Below are 18,414 nucleotides of genomic sequence, written 5' to 3' on the forward strand. Positions count from 1 at the left end.
TGGTTCGTCTCCTGGGGCTGGGCATATTGAAAAAATAATAATAATTTGTTAGGAAGGAGGAGAATTGGGCTAGTATTTCAGTAAAAAAAAATCTAACAGGGCTGGCGACAGATAGCATCTGACATTGAAAAAATTCCTATAATAAGTGGCAGGGCCATATTCTGAAAAGGTAGTTAGACTCTGAAGCCAGCCTGTACCTTTAATAACCCCTAAGCATTGTAATCATATTTTTATAGCTGAACAGAAAGACAAGAGGGAGTGGCAAAAGGAAATATCCTCCATCAGCTGTTCTGAACAAGTTTATATGCGAGAAAGTGTTGCTAAGTGGCCATGTTTTGTCTTTTTTAGAGATATTTCAGCAGAAAGGGCATGCATGTTTACATATATAGTATATGTGTGTGGGTAGGTATAGATAGAAATCTAGTTTTTTGAAGACAGATTTCTAGACTTTCATTCAAAATACTTGTTTTGTTTCTTTTTTTCCAATTCAATGTGGGTTGTCTTAGGGCTCAGTAGCAGAGACTAGAGTAGAAACTATAGATGTAGGAAAAAGTAAAACCTCTTAAAGAGGGCCCCTCATCATTCCTCAAAAACACTGAACCCCTTTTTTTCCTATGTAAATGAAAATGTGGAGAAAAGGTACAATTTTCCTTTCTGACTCAGAATCTCTAATAAAATTTACAGAAAAGTCAGATTGCTATGGAATGGATTTGAAAGCTAATTTTTATTGTGCAATTTAAAATGAGGTGTTTTTTTTTAAAGAAATATAAAATAAAATAAATCTTCTGACTTGTCATCTACTTTAAACTATTTATAAAGACATCTGGGACAATTCAAATCCAATTTGCTAGACTACTCATAACTGGGGAAAGACTGATAAGATTTTAGCATTTCAAGGATAAAATTATGAAATAACAGGATATACATGGATCCTCGAAAGGAAGGAATGGAATTGGTGAGAAATTGAATGAAGACATGAATTTATCTGTAATAGTAATTTTTATACAAATGTAAATTATGCGATACAAAATGTGAATGCTAAATATAGGAAGTTATAAGATTTTTAGTGTTTTTAAAAGTTTTCAGATTATATCCTTTTAAAAGTTATATAATATACTAAAATTAGGATATATCACAATTTATTCAACTATACTTAAGGTTTTTTTGTTTATTTTTGGTTTTTGGCACAGAACTGATAGCTAATCTCATGATTCTCCTGAGAGGCAGGGAGTATAGCATAGTGGTAAAAGCATGAATTCTAGAACCACATTGCCCAAATTCAAATCCTAGTTCTGCCATTTCCTAGCGTGTGACTTTTGGTATACTCTGTATGTCAGTTTTCTAAGTAGTAAAATGGGGATATTAATGAAATATACCACATAGGGTTCTTGTGAGGATTAGCAAGTTAGCAAACAAAAATGTGCTTAAACTAATGCTTGGAATATATTCTGATATCATTACAGTATTACATAAACCTCTTAAGTACCAGTACTTACTTGTTCATGAATAGATAATTAAAAGATAAAGTTACTATGAGAAAAATTGTATATATTCATGTATATATATGTATATACATACATACATATACATATACTTTTCATCTTAGTAGGTAATGCCATATTATCTTCCAAATTGTTGCAGCACATCACATTCCCACAAGTTATAAAGAAAAATGCCTATTTCCTCTACATTTTAGATATATAACTTACTTAAGACAGTGGCTTATTGGAGCTGAAAAGATGGCTCACGCTTGCTTTGAGGGCCAATTTTGGACATCTCTTTCCAACTCCAAGTACAGTGACCTCATTTGTGGCCATGGTGGGAGATATTTACAGTATGGAAAGTGACAAATGCTCCAAGTCACGTTCTTGGGGGCCCTGTGGTGTAGCCATGGCTGCGGCAGCTTGACACGGGGTCTCAGTTCCCCAACCAGGGATTCAACCCTGGCTGCAACACTGCCCTGGCTTTTGTCCCCTTTGGAGGACAAGAGAGGAATATTGTGGATAGACACATGGGCAGGCTCAGTAAGAGTCACATCTTCGGGAAGTTTAAATCATTTATAAGGGGGCAGGCTTCCAGGTCTTTGTTTTCCTCTGACCAGTCGTCTTGCTTTTACCCCTATCTGATTTGTCTCAGGGCCCTCCCCATGTGCCTTCGCCCTCTTTAGCCAAGATGGATTTCAGTGTGAGGGGCTCAGGGAAGTTAGCAAAACTTACTGTTGTCTGGCACCCCGTTTCCTGAGGAAACTTTCTGTGCAAGTGTAATTTGGGAGGTCTCCCTGACCCCAAGAATAAGGGAGTTGTGACCTCCTTATCTTTTACCCCAGGAAGACTTAGCCCCTCCCTCCCCTGCCATTACTGTTATCTTACAGTGTCCACAGGAGACAAAGTCTAGCTATTCATCCTGTTCCTGTTGTTATTTCTATCTCGAAGTATAAACAGGAGGCTAGTTGTAAATGTCTTGCCTGGGACCCATCTATCTCAAGCCTCAGTCGGGACTGCTTGTCTCAGTTGGCTGTTAAACATTTACTTACTCATATATATCAATATCTATACAATTTATATTCTTATATTTATATAGAATAATGATACCCATATATTAAAATATCTTTTAATTATTATTTTATATTCTTTGTAGTTATTATTATTTTATTGATGGTATGTAAACCAATGTACAATGTAAACTATGTCAATTAAAAACCTACTTATTATCTTGGAGTCATAAGAAGAGCTGAAATATGAGCAATCAATTTGGACTTTAAAGTAGATGGTTTCTAAGAAGCTAGAGGTCTGATGATAAATTACTGAACATTACTCAGATTTGGCCTGGCTTTGCTTAGAGTACAAAGATTTGATTGATTTGCAAAAGGAATCATTCAAATTTCTTGTAGTTGTGAGCATGTTATGATTTTTTATCCATGTGAACATGTTATGATTCTTAAATAAATTGCAAGAGTTTTGGGTGACCCACATTAGAAAACTTGTCACTTATTTTCTTTAGAATTTTTGCAACAGTATTACCCACACCGTTTTTTAAAAAATATGAATAGCCAATGAGGCAATGAAATTCCAGAAAAAAGGAGAAAAAAATCTAGGAAAGGAAGTTCAAAGAAGTACAAAAGTCAGGGGTTTCCTTTTGTTGAAACTTCTGATACATTCTGTCACCACAAACTCCAATTTTGATGTTACCCTAAATCATAAAAAAATCAAACCCATCTCTATACATCGATATCTTCAAGCCAACTCTTTCTGTATTATGGTTATCCTGAGGGAAATCTTAAGGGCTCTTAACTACTCAAGAGCCCTTAAATAATTGTCAGAAAGAAAAGATTTACATTTCATTAAGACTCATAGCAAGAATACTTTTTGAATTATTCTGTCAATTAGCAGTGCTATTCCATATTTTCACATACATCAAAAATCTAGAGAAGGGACATATCTATCTTTCATAACAAGATACTGTATTTAAAAAATATATGATACTATATCTTTCTCAGCTCTCTCTTTTCTCTTAATGGACTCGAGTATGCAAAAAAAGTGTGTAAACTGTAGGGATGAAAAACTTTTTCCTTCTTCCCTTCCAGGTTCTGTTGACCTAAAATAAATAGACTGCCCGTTATTTCTCCAGCAAAAATGGGTTTATTTGGGATAAGAAGGGAATTGCAATTTGGGGTCTACAACCACGGTGAGCCATGTGCAAGTCCCTACAAAACAAGGGAAGGAGAGAGAGGGGGAGATAAGAAGTTGGGAGAGCTATAGTAAACAAAGAGACCATGGCTTTTCATTAGCTGAGCTGTTGTAAGGATGGAAGAGGAGGCATTCTTCTTCTTGTTGAGCTATGCTGTCCTTGCAAAGTGTGAGGGCTCCCCCTTCTGGTCTCCTGACTCTGTTTAACTGAAGTTTGTTGAATTTTTTACAGTTCTTTGGCTGGCCTAAAAATTAAATTAACATAACACAGATTAACAAGAGAAAAACAAACTTAATAATGTATGTGTAGGAGCTCCATAAAAAAATATGAGACTGAAAAAAGTGACCAAAGCAGGCTGTCTTTTAGACAAGGAAACTACAAATTTCTGAAGAATTTACAAGGCAAAGAGGTTTGGGCTCAGGGTATCACATTAGAAAGGACCATGGTACTTTTACACAGCCTCTTGGCCCTAAGTTCCCTATTTCTGGTGATAATGATGCCCTCTATTCTCCTGGTACAGGGAGGGTTCTTTTCATATGGAAGATCTATGTCCTGCTTTCAGGGGGACAAAAGATGATCAAAATGTCCTCCTTGCACTGGCTGTTTCTTAAGAAACTTTAATGTAAAATACTCAATATGCCAATGTAGCATATTTTGGGGTGGCATATTCTGCTCTTCTTCAAAACATTGCAATTATATAGGTTTGGACATAAAAATTACTTTCTATACTTTCATATTTCAAACTATATAAATCACTTTTCAGAATAACCCCTATCCTGACCTTTCCTCATGTCTACCTCCTACTGATATGTGGAATAAGTGCTAATATTACAACCATTGTTTTTAGTTTTGCCAGTTTCTTGGGCATATTCTGGAGAGTAAGACTGAAATAGGAGGATAATTGTTGATGGTTTAAGAACTATTTATAAAATTTTCAAGTAATGAAGATATTGCTTGAAAATTTTATAAGTAAGCAAAATGATAGTATTCTGTTTACTAGTATGCATAAAAGCTAAGGAAAATTAGTTAAACAATAAAGACACTTTCAAGAAAAAGAAAAGAAAAGAAAAAAGGAACACACTTCTAAAGTGATTTAGACCCAGGCAAACTTGTTGCTGTTATTTTCTTTTTCGAATAAAGAAATCTAACAGAATCAAGTTACTAGGGTAAGTTTTAAAATTTCAGTTGGTGATAGACCATCTTCCATTGGTGAACAGAAGCATGACAGATTCCTCCAAGGTCTTAGGTAACTGAGTTAGAGTCAAAAGACTCAAGGCAACTCTAATTATGTTGCCTTTTTTTTTTTTTTTTTTTTTGCTTTCTCTACTGCAAATACCAGATAAGGTAATGAAAGAGTACTTAATATATGTATCTATGAGTGAGTCTGGTAGGTGCCTTTAGCCATTTTGTCAACTACAAACTACTTGAATACTAAGTATGTAAGTGTTAGAAGTCTCTTTATTCCAAGGCTCCTATGACATTGCCTCAAAAATAAATCTGAACAGCAGCATTTTTGTCTCATACTCATTTTTAAAACCAGGTTTCATATAATTTCACAGTATTTATTAGAGTCCAGATTTTTCCTGGCTCCACTCCACATAACCAATATTTGACTTAATACAGTTCTAAATATAGAGCAGATACTAGGTGAATTAAAAATTAGCATTTATCTCTAGTTTGATCAAAGAATAGTGTGCAATTAAACTATTTTATAGCAAGAAAGCCTTTCTATTGAGATGAAGGAATTGAAGTCTTACTTATCATTTGATGGTTAGAGGTGTTTTATTTCTCTAACATTTTCATAGTTGAAATATTTGCAGTTTTATAAAAATGTGCTTTATAAAATGTGGATTGTGACAATGAGTTAGTTGTCTCTGAGCTATTTATAAAAGTAACTTTCTTTGAAATTCTACTAGGCACAGATCTCCTTTTCTGAAACAAATTAAAGAATAGTTCTTCCTTACAATATATTGATGAAATTTTCTACTTATTTATTAAATAATTAATTTAAAAAATGCATGTCTTTGATATGTCAGATATCATGTTATAATACTGTATTGTGATGTTATGAGACCAGATGATTGGAGGCTTTGAATAAAGATGCTAAGTATTCAGTGATTCAGTGACAAGGTCAATACCACTTCCTTATGAGGCGTTGAGAGAATGTTTCAGCTAGGTCAAATCTCACACTCTGATGAATATTCTTTGTGGCTCTTTGAGTCTACGTTGTAGTTATCTCTCTGCTTTTAAATTCCTGCATGTCAGTTTTTATACTGGATTATTCTTTGTATCACCTGCAATTACTTGCATAACTATACTCACAGTGGTTATGGAAGCTAAATAAAGGTTTCATATAATTAAATGTTTAATGTTAGCAAATATATAAATGATATGTGAAATAATAACGCACATTGAGAAAATACAAATGAAACCGTCAAACTTGGTTAACTTTGAAAGAGATACATTCTTGCTTGCCAGTTACAGTCACAGTTTCCTAAATTAATGATATCTTATTTTTTATTTTATTTTATTTTTTGCGGTACGCGGGCCTCTCACTGTTGTGGCACAGGGTCCGGTCGCGCAGGCTCAGCGGCCATGGCTCACGGGCCCAGCCGCTCCGCAGCATGTGGGATCTTCCCAGACCAGGGCACGAACCCGTGTCCCCTGCATCGGCAGGCGGACTCTCAACCACTGCGCCACCCGGGAAGCCCAATATCTTATTTTTAAATGTCTAAAATTTTAAAGTGTTACCTTATTTTTAAAATGATAGGAAAGAAATGAAGGAAAATAGAAGAGGAGAAGGAAGGATTTTGGGGATTAGTTTTTAATATGTACTGGATTTTCACATAACAATGAATGCAAATGTAAATTTAATGAAATCATATAAAATATTTATGTAAATAATTATGTTTTATTTATACCACTCCCAATTTAGAATGTTATTTTCCTTTATTCAGAAGAGTTGTGAGCAGCAGCATTATACTAGAAAGAGTAAAATATTCCTTTCTTTTCGGTTTTTATCTTAATTGTCAGGGGCTTTGCTTTAGACAGTATTTTAAGATCAAATTTGGTTCTGAACTGGAAAAAGAGCATCATGGATTAACAACACCTTCCAGAGGCTTGCAAGTTAGGAATGTGCATGAGGCCTATTTTCATATTTCATTATAACATGTTATATTTATTGGTGGCAAATTCTGGGGAATCTCCATGTACACATAAAACATGTTGGTAGTTTTTGTTACTATATCTCTGCTCCCAGTAGTAGTAAAGGGAAGCAGAATGTGTCACTCTAAAATATGCCTCTTTAGCATGCTGACAAAAAAAATGAATAAAGTGATCTAAGAAAGTTATGGAAATTTTTATTTGAGCCAAACTGAGGATTATAACTCAGGAACAACCTCTCAGAGAGCTTGCAGAACTGTTCTGCCCATTAGAGGTCAAAGCACAGTTATATAGGTTTTTGAGACAGAGGGCTGTACATTAAATGACATATTTTACACAGTTTACACAACCAAGATCTATAGGTACAAAGAGTAGTGGGTCATGGGTCATCATGACTCCTTACAAGATTAAGAAGGAAGGTTATCTCCTAAGGAGTTGTGACCATTGATGGGATTAGAAGGAATATTTTTTCCTAAGGAGGTCTGAATAATGCAGATGTGCGATACACACTAAAGGGGAGGGAATTTTCTCATCTTGCCATAAATTATGAATTTCATTTCAGCAAGCATAAGAATTATTTTAGGCTAAGTAATAAAAAACAAAAAAACAAAAACAAACAAAAAAAACCCAGCAGACAGAAAAGAAGCTCTGAAAACCAGTAGAAGCAATTTACATTTACAAGGGAAATCTCCAATTATAAGGGTGTCTTTCTGTCTGTACCAGGAAGACAAGGATGACTCTAAATCTCTAGAAACTCTTATCAATGGAGAAGGCTTAGATTTAAATCTGCATAACAAACATACCTTTTGTTTACTGTGCTTCCACTGAAAATTTGGCTTTCCCCTCCCAACATCTTTTGTCTTTAGCTGAAGATGGTATTCAAGGTGGTGACTTGGGCCATTTTGGGGAGTTACTCAGTTTTCCTGGTTATCTCCCCTGTATACAGGAAGTATACATGTTATTAAACTGTTTGTTTTACTCCTGTTAATCTGTCTTTTACTACTGAGGGGTTTTATCTAAGAACATAAAAGGGTAGAGGAAAATTATTTTTTCCCCTCCACAGTAGGTTATCTGATCTTTTTCTTTTTTTTTTTTTTTTCAGTTTCCACTTAAAAATCGAGATTTTATAGCTCAACACTTTGTAAGCAATTTCTTTTCCCAGTATAAGACAAAAGCCTATATTGTGTATTTTGGTAAATATGCACCCTCTCTAATGCAGTTGTATCCATGTTATGGAGTGGCAACAATAACCCAAAGAAGCAGAGAATAGTAATAGATTTGTTGCTGACAAACTGAAAGACTTAGGATAGAAAACATTATACTTTGTCTATTACAGTGACTTGGCTGTAACATATGAGAGGTAAGGTTGAGTGACATGCAAGTATAGAAATACTGCTTCTGGGATATTACAAACTTTTTTGCCACATCTGTTAGGTAGGTAGTCAGACTTGAGTGGGTCCCATCCCATCCTGGATGGGGTCATCTTTCCCTCCCCATGTGGACACTGGTAATCAGAGCATGCCCAGAGATCTTCCCTCTTCTAGTCAAGGACCACTGCTAAGTTTCCAGCCATATCAGGACCAAGCAAGGTAAACCTGCCAGCACAGGTTGGCACAGGTGCACCAAGACCTAAAAGGTGACTCAAGGTAATCCAGGGTTCATTGTGCCATATTTCTAATAAATTAGTATTGCGGTTTTTGCCTCCCCCCACCCACGTGGGTTTTGCTTCGGTGCTTATGGGTAAGCACCTGCACACTAGGAGAAAAGTTATATAACTTAAAGCTGTCAATCAACTTGTCAGTTAAATGATGCAGGACACAAGGAGGGACCACCACTCTAAAAATCCTAACCCTGCCCCATTGCGAGACTACTTCTGGTTTCCAGACAGCCCACTCTCATCCTTTCTCAGGAGTGTACTTTCACTCTGCTTAATAAAACTCTTGCTATTTAAAACTGCTTTATGCCTCTAGACTGAATTATTTCTCTTGAGAAGGGCAAGAACTGAGGAAATCGCCATTCTGCCAGTAACACATCCAATATCACATAAAATGGTATTCATTCAATATTTTTCTTAAACTTTAGATTGATGCAGTCTTTTTTAAAAAGTACATCCTAAGCAGTTGTAGGGGTGGGAAAATTTTCCATTCTACCCTTCTAGATTCTTTGGCTGATCTAATAATCACATTGATATAAAACAGATTAACAGAAGAAACACAAAAGTTTCCTCACATATATGCCTTCTGTATACATGGGAGAAACTCAGGAAAATAGGGTAACTCTACTCCAGAATGGCAGAAGCCCTCACCTTAATTACCATCTTCAGCTAAACACAAAAGAAGATGTTGAGGGTAGAAGGTCAGTTATGGGAGGTTACCTGAAAGAGCTCAGTAAACAAGGGTAAAGTTGATATGCAGATTTAAATTGTTGCCATCTGCATGATAAGTTTCTAGAGATAAGTTCATCTCCTTCTTTCTGGTGCAGCCAGAGAGACACCTTTACAAATGGAGATTTCCCTAGTACACGTAAATGACTTATACAAAGGGGTAACTTTTACCCAGTTTTCAAAACTTCTCTGTCTACAGTTTCTTAAAAATAATCAGCCTGAAATAATCCTATGCCAAAGAGACATATTTGGGGGTGGTAAATTCTGCTCCCCTACACAATCATAATCTTAAAATATTAGGTTTGGGATTCCCTAGTGGCGCAGTGGTTGAGAGTCCGCCTGCCGATGCAGGGGACACGGGTTCGTGCCGCGGTCTGGGAAGATCCCACATGCCGCGGAGCGGCTGGGCCCGTGAGCCATGGCCGCTGAGCCTGCGCGTCTGGAACCTGTGCTCCGCAATGGGAGAGGCCACAACAGTGAGAGGCCTGCGTACCGCAAAAAAAAAAAAAAAAAAAAAAAAATAGTAGGTTTGATGAACCAGTTGTGTTTTCTAAATAATTTATGTTAAATTAAGAGTCTTCTATATATACTCAATTCATACATTTAAAGTATAATTTAAAAAATTTATTTGTGGACCACCAAAGTTGTCTCATGTGTCATTTGCTACTCCTATTATACTTTCAACTGTACTAGATATAATAAACAGACATGGAAAATATAGAACAATTAAAGAAGGACTTTAAGAAAAAATCTTTATACCCCATAAATTTAACCAATCAGGGGAATTCCCTGGTAGTCCAGGGGTTAAGACTCTGTGCTCTCACTGCCCAGAGCCCGGGATCAATCCCTGGTCAGGGAACTAAGATCCCACAAGCTGTGCATTGAGGCCAAAAATAAATAAATAAATAATAAAGTAAAATAGAATAGAATAGAATAGAATAAAATAAAATAAAGTTTAAACAATCATAATTATCAGTGTAATCTTGATCATGTTTATTCCCTTCTTGAGAAGGAAAAATGTTTTTCTCTGCCTTCTTAGATTTACTAATTGGCGACTTTCAAATTAAACTGAACAAAAAGCAAAACAAAATAAAAACCCCAAAAACAGTTTTTAACAGTAGAAAGAATAAAATATTTCATTAAGTATTTTAGAAAGAATAAAGTATATGCGTATGAGTGCTAACAAAAGAAGTTGCTCCCTGAGCAGCTAGAGATGAGGTTTTATGTACCTCACTTCATGCGTGAGGAGGGAGAAAATACTTCTTTGGGAACAAGGAGCAGGTCTCTAGGGAGGGTAAACAGGAGACAAAGAAAGTTTGTGGTAATGTGTGTTTATGTAGATGTTAGTGTTTTTCTTCTTCTTCTTTTTTTTTTTTCCTCCTTTTCTCATGGCTATAAAACTCTCCCAAGGAAGAGATTCATGGCAGCTTCACTTCAGAAAGTTTCTGCTTTTAATAAGATAAGGAAAACTCTGAAAAGGCTTCTTTTTGTGTATGTTCAATCTCTAATGTCTTTAATTTAAAATAATTTGTATATGAACTCTGAGGGTCTAGTGAATCCCCACACTTGGGAAATTTAAACTTTTTTCCCATGTTTTGACCACAGTCTGTCTTATAATGGATCTAAACGTCAAAGAATACTAGAGTTGTTCCCAAACTCAGGTTCTGCTGCTTGCCACTTGAAAGCTAATACTCAAGAGACAGTTGTTGGTTGAAAAGGAAAGGTTGCTTTATTCAGGAGGCTGGCAACCTGGAGAAGGTGGACTCGGGTCCAAGAACCAAATCTAAAGGTTCTGCTTGACCATGAAAGTCTTTAAAGGGGGAAAGGGGAAGTTAATCACATTAATCGTTTGGGGAGGGGGGAGTCAGAGTCTTTGTTATCTTCCACTGTGTTCAGACTTCCTTCTGATTGGTTGGTGGTGAGGTAACAGGGCAGTGTTTCAGGAATCTTATACTCACCCTGAAGTTACCATTCTCCACCTGGGTGGGGGCCTTAGTTCCTGCAGAAGAGCTCAAATATATGGTTACATATATTCCTTGAGCAGGAACCAGGGTCCTGCTTTATCACTGCAGGATTGTTTCTTTTTTCCTATATTTTTATTTATTCATCAAGCCAATTTTTACTGACTTTTTTTTCTTTTTTTAATTTTTGAATTTTATTTATTTTTTTATACAGGAGGTTCTTATTAGTCATCAATTTTATACACATCAGTGTATCCATGTCAATCCCAATTGCCCAATTCATCACAACACCATCCCCACCCCCGCATAGCTTTCCCCCTTTGGTGTCCATACGTTTGTTCTCTACATCTGTGTCTCAACTTCTGCCCTGCAAACCAGTTCATCTGTACCATTTTTCTAGGTTCCACATACATGCGTTAATACACGATATTTGTTTTTCTCCTTCTGACTTACTTCACTCTGTATGACAGTCTCTAGATCTATCCACGTCTCAACAAATGACCCAATTTTGTTCCTTTTTATGGCTGAGTAACACTCCATTGTATGTATGTACCACATCTTCTTTATCCATTTGTCAGTTGATGGGCATTTAGGTTGCTTCCATGACCTGGCTATTGCAAATAGTGCTGCAATGAACGTTGGGGTGCGTGTGTCTTTTTGAATTGTGGTTTTCTTTGGGTATACGCCCAGTAGTGGGATTGCTGGATCATATGGTAATTCTCTTTTTAGTTTTTTAAGGAACCTCCATATTGTTCTCCATAGCGGCTGTATCAATTTACATTCCCACCAACAACGCAAGAGGGTTCCCTTTTCTCCACACCCTCACCAGCATTTGTTGTTTGTAGATTTTCTGATGAATCCCATTCTAACTGGTGTGAGGTGATACCTCATTGTAGTTTTGATTTGCATTTCTCTAATAATTAGTGATGTTGAGCAGCTTTTCACGTGATTCTTGGCCACCTGTATGTCTTCTTTGGAGAAATGTCTATTTAGGTCTTCTGTCCATTTTTGGATTGTGTTGTTTATTTTCTTCTTATTGAGCTGCATGAGCTGTTTATATATTTTGGAGATTAATCCTTTGTCCCTTGATTCGTTTGCAAATATTTTCTCCCATTCTGAGGATTGTCTTTTCGTCTTGCTTATGGTTTCCTTTGCTGTGGAAGAGCTTTTAATTTTCAGTGGGTTCCATTTGTTTATTTTTGTTTTTATTTCCATTACTCTAGGAGGTGAATCAAAAAAGATCTTGCTGTGATTTATGTCAAAGAGTGTTCTTCCTATGTTTTCCTCTAAGAGTTTTATAGTGTCTGGCCTTACATTTAAGTCTTGAATCCATTTTGAGTTTATTTTTGTGTATGGTGTTAAGGAGTGTTCTAATTTCATTCTTTCACATGTAGATGTCCAGTTTTCCCAGCACCACTAATTGAAGACACTTTCTATTCTCCATTGTATATCCTTGCATCCTTTGTCATAGATTAGTTGACCGTAAGTGCGTGGGTTTACCTATGGGCTTTCTTTCTTGTCCCATTGATCTATGTTTCTGTTTTTGTGCCAGTACCATATTGTCTTGATTACTGTAGCTTTGTAGTATAGTCTGTAGTCAGGGAGTCTGATTCCTCCAGCTCCGTTTTTTTCCCTCAAGACTGCTTTGGCTATTCGGGGTTTTTTGTGTCTCCATACAAAGTTTAAGATTTTTTTCTTCTAGTTACGTAAAAAATGCCATTGGTAAATTTGATAGGGATTGCATTTAATCTGTAGATTGCTTTGGGTAGTTTAGTCATTTTCACAATATTGATTCTTCCAATCCAAGAACGTGGTATATTTCTCTACATCTGTTGGTATCATCTTTAATTTCTTTCATCAGTGTCTTATAGTTTTCTGCATACAGGTCTTTTTGTCTCCCTAGGTAGGTTTATTCCTAGGTATTTTATTCTTTTTCTTGCAATGGTAAATGGGAGTGTTTCTTAAATTTCTCTTTCAGATTTTTCATCATAAGTGTATAGGAATGCAAGAGATTTCTGTGCATCAATTTTGTATCTTGCGACTTTACCAAATTCATTGATTATCTCTACTAGTTTTCTGGTGGCATCTTTAGGATTTTCTATGGATAGTACCATGTCATCAGCAAACAGTGACAGTTTTACTTCTTCTTTTCCAATTTGTATTCCTTTTATTTCTTTTTCTTCTCTGATTGCCGAGGCTAGGGCTTCCAAATCTATGTTGAATAATAGTGGTGAGAGTGAACATTGTTGTCTTGTTCCTGATCTTAGAGGAAATGGTTTCAGTTTTTCACCATTGAGAATGATGTTTGCTGTTGGTTTGTCATATATGTCCTTTATTATGTTGAGGTAGGTTCCCTCTATGCCCACTTTCTGGAGATTTTTTATCATAAATGGGTGTTGAATTTTGGCAAAAGCTTTTTCTGCATCTATTGAGATGATTGTATGGTTTTTCTTCTTCAGTTTGTTAATATGGTGTATCACATTGATTTGTGTATATTGAAGAATCCTCGCATCCCTGGGATAAATCCCACTTGATCATGGTGTATGATCCTTTTAATATGTGGTTGGATTCTGTTTGCTAGTATTTTGTTGAGGATTTTTGCATCTATATTCATCAGTGATATTGGTCTGTAATTTTCTGTTTTTGTAGTATCTTTGTCTGGGTTTGGTATCAGGGTGATGGTGGCCTCATAGAATGAGTTTGGGAGTGTTCCTTCCTCTGCAGTTTTTTGGAAGAGTTTGAGAAGGATGGGTGTTAGCTTTTCTCTAAGTGTTTGATAGAATTCACCTGTGAAGCCATCTGGTCCTGGGCTTTGGTTTGTTGGAAGATTTTTAATCACAGTTTCAATTTCAGTGCTTGTGATTGGTCTGTTCATATTTTCTATTTCTTCCTGGTTCAGTCTTGGAAGGTTATCCCTTTCTCAGAATTTGTCCATTTCTTCCAGGTTGCCCATTTTATTGGCATAGAGTTACTTGTAGTAGTCTCTTAGCATGCTTTGTATTTCTGCGGTGTCTGTTGTAACTTCTCCTTTTTCATTTCTAATTTTATTGATTTGAGTCCCCTCCCTCTTTTTCTTGATGAGTCTGGCTAATGGTTTATCAGTTTTGTTTATCTTCTCAAAGAACCAGCTTTTAGTTTTATTGATCTTTGCTATTGGTTTCTTTGTTTCTATTTCATATATTTCTGCTCTGATCTTTATGATTTCTTTCCTTCTGCTAACTTTGGGTTTTGTTTGTTCTTCTTTCTCTAGTTCCTTTAGGTGTAAGGTTAGATTGATTTTTTGAGATTTTTCTTGTTTCTTGAGATAGACTTGTATAGCTATAAACTTCCTTCTTAGAACTGCTTTTGCTGCATCCAATAGGCTTTGGATCATCATGTTTTCATTGTCATTTGTCTCTAGGTATTTTTTGATTTCCTCTTTGATTTCTTCAGTGATCTCTTGGTTATTTAGTAATGTATTGTTTAGCCTCCATGTGTTTGCGTTTTTTATGTTTTTTTCCCTGTAATTCATTTCTAATCTCATAGTGTCGGGGTCAGAAAAGATGCTTGATATGTATTTATTTATGATATGAATTTATTTTCTTAAACTTACTGAGGCTTGATTTGTGACCCAAGATGTGATCTATCCTGGAGAATGTTCTGTGTGCACTTGAGAAGAAAGTGTAATCTGCTGTTTTTGGATGGAATGTCCTATAAATATCAATTAAATATATCTGGTCTATTTTGTCAATTAAAGCTTCTGTTTCCTTATTTATTTTCATTTGGATGATCTGTCCATTGTTATAAGTGAGGTGTTAAAGTCCCCCACTATTATTGTGTTACTGTCGATTTCCTCTTTTACAGCTGTTAGCAGTTGCCTTATGTATTGAGGTGCTCCTTTGTTGGGTGCATATATATTTATAGTTGTAATCTTCTTCTTGGATTGATCCCTTGATCATTACCTAGTGTCCTTCCTTGTCTCTTGTAACATTCTTTATTTTAAAATCTATTTTATCTGATATGAGTATTGCTACTCCAGCTTTCATTTGATTTCCATTTGCATGGAATATCTTTTTCCATCCCCTCACTTTCAGTCTGTATGGTCTCTTGTAGACAGCATATATATGGGTCTTGTTTTTGTCTCCATTCAGCAAGCCTGTGTCTTTCGGTTGGAGCATTTAACCCATCACGTTTAAGGTAATTATCGATATGTATGTTCCTATGACCATTTTCTGAATTGTTTTGGGTTTGTTTTTGTAGGTCCTTTTCTTCTCTTGTGTTTTCCACTTAGAGAAGTTCCTTTAGCATTTTCTGTAGAGCTGGTTTGGTGGTGCTGAATTCTCTTAGCTTTTGCCTGTCTGTAAAGCTTTTGATTTCTCCATCGAATCTGAATGAGATCCTTGCTGGGTAGAGTAATCTTCGTTGTAGGTTCTTCCCTTTCATCACTTTAAGTATATCATGCCACTCCCTACTGGCTTGTAGAGTTTCTGCTGAGAAATCAGCTGTTAATCTTATGGGAGTTCCCTTGTATATTATTTGTCGTTTTTCTTTGTATTGCTGCTTTCAATAATTTTTCTTTGTCTTTAATTTTTGCCAATTTGATTATTACATGTCTTGGCATGTTTCTCCTTGGGTTTATCCTGAATGGGACTCACTGTGCTTCCTCGACTTGGGTGGCTGTTTCCTTTCCCATGTTAGGGAACTTTTCGACTATAACCTCTTCCAATATATTCTCAGGTCCTTTCTCTCTCTCTTCTCCTTCTGGGACCCCTATAATGCGAATGTTGTTGCATTTAATGTTGTTCCAGAGGTTTCTTAGGCTGTCTTCATTTCTTTTCATTCTTTTTCTTTATTCTGTTCCACAGCAGTGAATTCCACCGTTCTGTCTTCCAGATCAGTTATCTGTTCTTCTGCCTCAGTTATTGTGCTCTTGATTCCTTCTAGTGTATTTTTCATTTCAGTTATTGTGTTGTTCATCTCAGTTTGTCCTTTAATTGTTCTAGACCTTTGTTAAACATTTCTTGCATCTTCTCCATCTCTGCCTCCATTGTTTTTCCAAGGTCCTTGATCATCTTCACTATCATTATTCTGAATTCTCTTTCTGGGAGGTTGCCTATCTCCACTTCATTTAGTTGTTTTTCTGGGTTTTATCTTGTTCCTTCATCCGGTACATAGCCCTCTGCCTTTTCATCTTGTCTTTCTTTCTGTGAATGTGGTTAGTTTTCCACAGGCTGCAGGATTGTAGTTCTTGCTTCTGCTCACAGGATTGTGTCTTGATTGCTCCTCCTTTGTTTCTGCATTCCCTCACTTTCCTGGTTAGCAACTGTTTAAATCTTCCCTTTGGAACTAAGTGAAGGTCAAGGACACTGGATGAAACCTACAAACAAGAAATGTGGAACACGGAAAGGATTTGTACCTAGGAGGGCCCTATAGGGTCCTGCTTGGTTTCAGAGTCACATAGTTATTGCATTACAGGAAGGTTGCACTTGCAAAATTCCATCAATAGAGATTTTTGGTTTCTGAGATCTTGCCTTAGAACACTTCTTTACAACCAGTAAAAATAGAAAAAGAAAACAAAACAAAAAAGCAGGAAAAAATAAAAAGCTGTTCTCTGTTGGCAATATTGTGGCTAGTGGATAAGAGAAAAAGTGGGAACATAATTCCCTTTACTGTTACAAGGACACTCCTCTCAGAAATTGTAGCTTTTTAGAGTCCCAGAGTATGAAGAAATAAAACAATTCTCATTTAGAAACTTGGAGACAAGTTATTTTAGTGATGCCAGCAGGCTACATGGAGACAAGGAAGGCTCTCAAAATACTTCATCATAGGCAATCTTATGTGAGACAAACAAAAGCATTTCTCCAATAAGAGTATAGCAGATCTGGTGGGTTTTCTTTCTTTTATTTACCCCCTTCATTTTTTTTTCTTTCTTTTTTTTTTTTTCCAAATAACCAATATTTATCTCATAGACTTAAATTTCTTGAAGCATTATCAAAAAAAAAAAATGCTGGGGTAGGGGAAGGAGTGAAGGAATCAAGAGTCATCTTTGTTTTCTTAACTGGCCTTCTCAAAGAAAAGTAAACATTCCTGTATCCTCATGATGGGAGATAGTTTCACAACTTGGAGAAAGCCTTCAATGGAAGTTAGGCTACTACCCTCCCACAGGCACTGGGAGATAGAAGCTCTATCTTCCTTTATTAATTATTACATTTCAATAGGATGATTCCTAGGTCCTGGAGAAAGAGTCGTGGGTTATAAAACTGGCAAAAGTTTGAGCTGGTAGAAGGTTGACATCTCAGAGCTGTGGAGAAAGTATTTACAATTGGAAATTTTCTAAAGTAAATGCTCTGAGAAAAGTGAGGTCAGATGCCTACACTCTGGACGAAACCTGTCTACAGTTTAGCCAAGCTAGAGGGATCATTGCATCCATCTTGTGTTCTTTTCCTTTTTTCCTCTCTCACAGGACCGTGCACAAAACCTGAATGAACGGCGAACCACTACCACCACCCTCACAGTGGATGTTCTAGATGGAGATGACCTGGGTCCAATGTTTCTTCCTTGTGTCCTTGTGCCAAACACTCGTGATTGTCGCCCACTCACCTATCAAGCTGCCATACCTGAGTTGATGACTCCGGTAAGCATACTCCCATCTTTTCTTCTTCACTTCCACCTCTCTAACCCCAGTGTGATCCTGTTCAAGTATTTTGAACACATATTCAGTGAAAATAGGAAACTTCACTAGATTGGTATTGAAAAATATTTATGTTCAAAACCATTTTGAGACAGTATGGGTAAACTTTTGGTCATAATGCATAATTACATCATTTACAAAGTAGAAAGTATGTCATGAAGCAACAGCCCATTTGACTCTGATTATTTTATTTTTTTTCTGTGTGTAAAGCATAACAAATTTCAGTTACCAACATATACTGGGAAACCCCAAGAAATGACTCCAGCATTTCCTTAAATTCACATGTAAACATGCAGCCCTAAGTCAGAGGACACACAAGTCAACAGGATACTCTCTTGTCTCTTAGAGCCCTGAAATATTATTGGAGATTATGCTTGGCTGTTTGAAGGTGGGAGCTAATGAATCCTGAATTCAAATATTCAATATTTATTAGTTAAAGATGTATTTTAAAGAAACAAAAAGTTAAAGCATGAGTACCTATTTTCTACACTCAATTCTGCATTTGTTTTTTATAATTCTAATAAATCTTAACTTGCTGTCAGCCTGGAATT

The 18,414-nt window shown here is 36.2% G+C and overlaps 1 protein-coding gene across 1 annotated transcript in view; it reads left to right on the top strand.

Moving 5' to 3' along the window:
* Window positions 1–18,414, top strand: part of PCDH15 (protocadherin related 15) — an 817,584-nt gene that overhangs the window by 413,370 nt on the left and 385,800 nt on the right. Inside the window, exon 9 of the mRNA XM_060127128.1 lies at window positions 17,636–17,806. Within this exon, the coding sequence (XP_059983111.1) occupies window positions 17,636–17,806 (171 nt within the window). The remainder of the gene's footprint in view (window positions 1–17,635; window positions 17,807–18,414) is intronic.

The sequence above is a fragment of the Lagenorhynchus albirostris genome, chromosome 16, assembly GCF_949774975.1.
Source record: "Lagenorhynchus albirostris chromosome 16, mLagAlb1.1, whole genome shotgun sequence".
NCBI lineage: Eukaryota > Metazoa > Chordata > Mammalia > Artiodactyla > Delphinidae > Lagenorhynchus > Lagenorhynchus albirostris.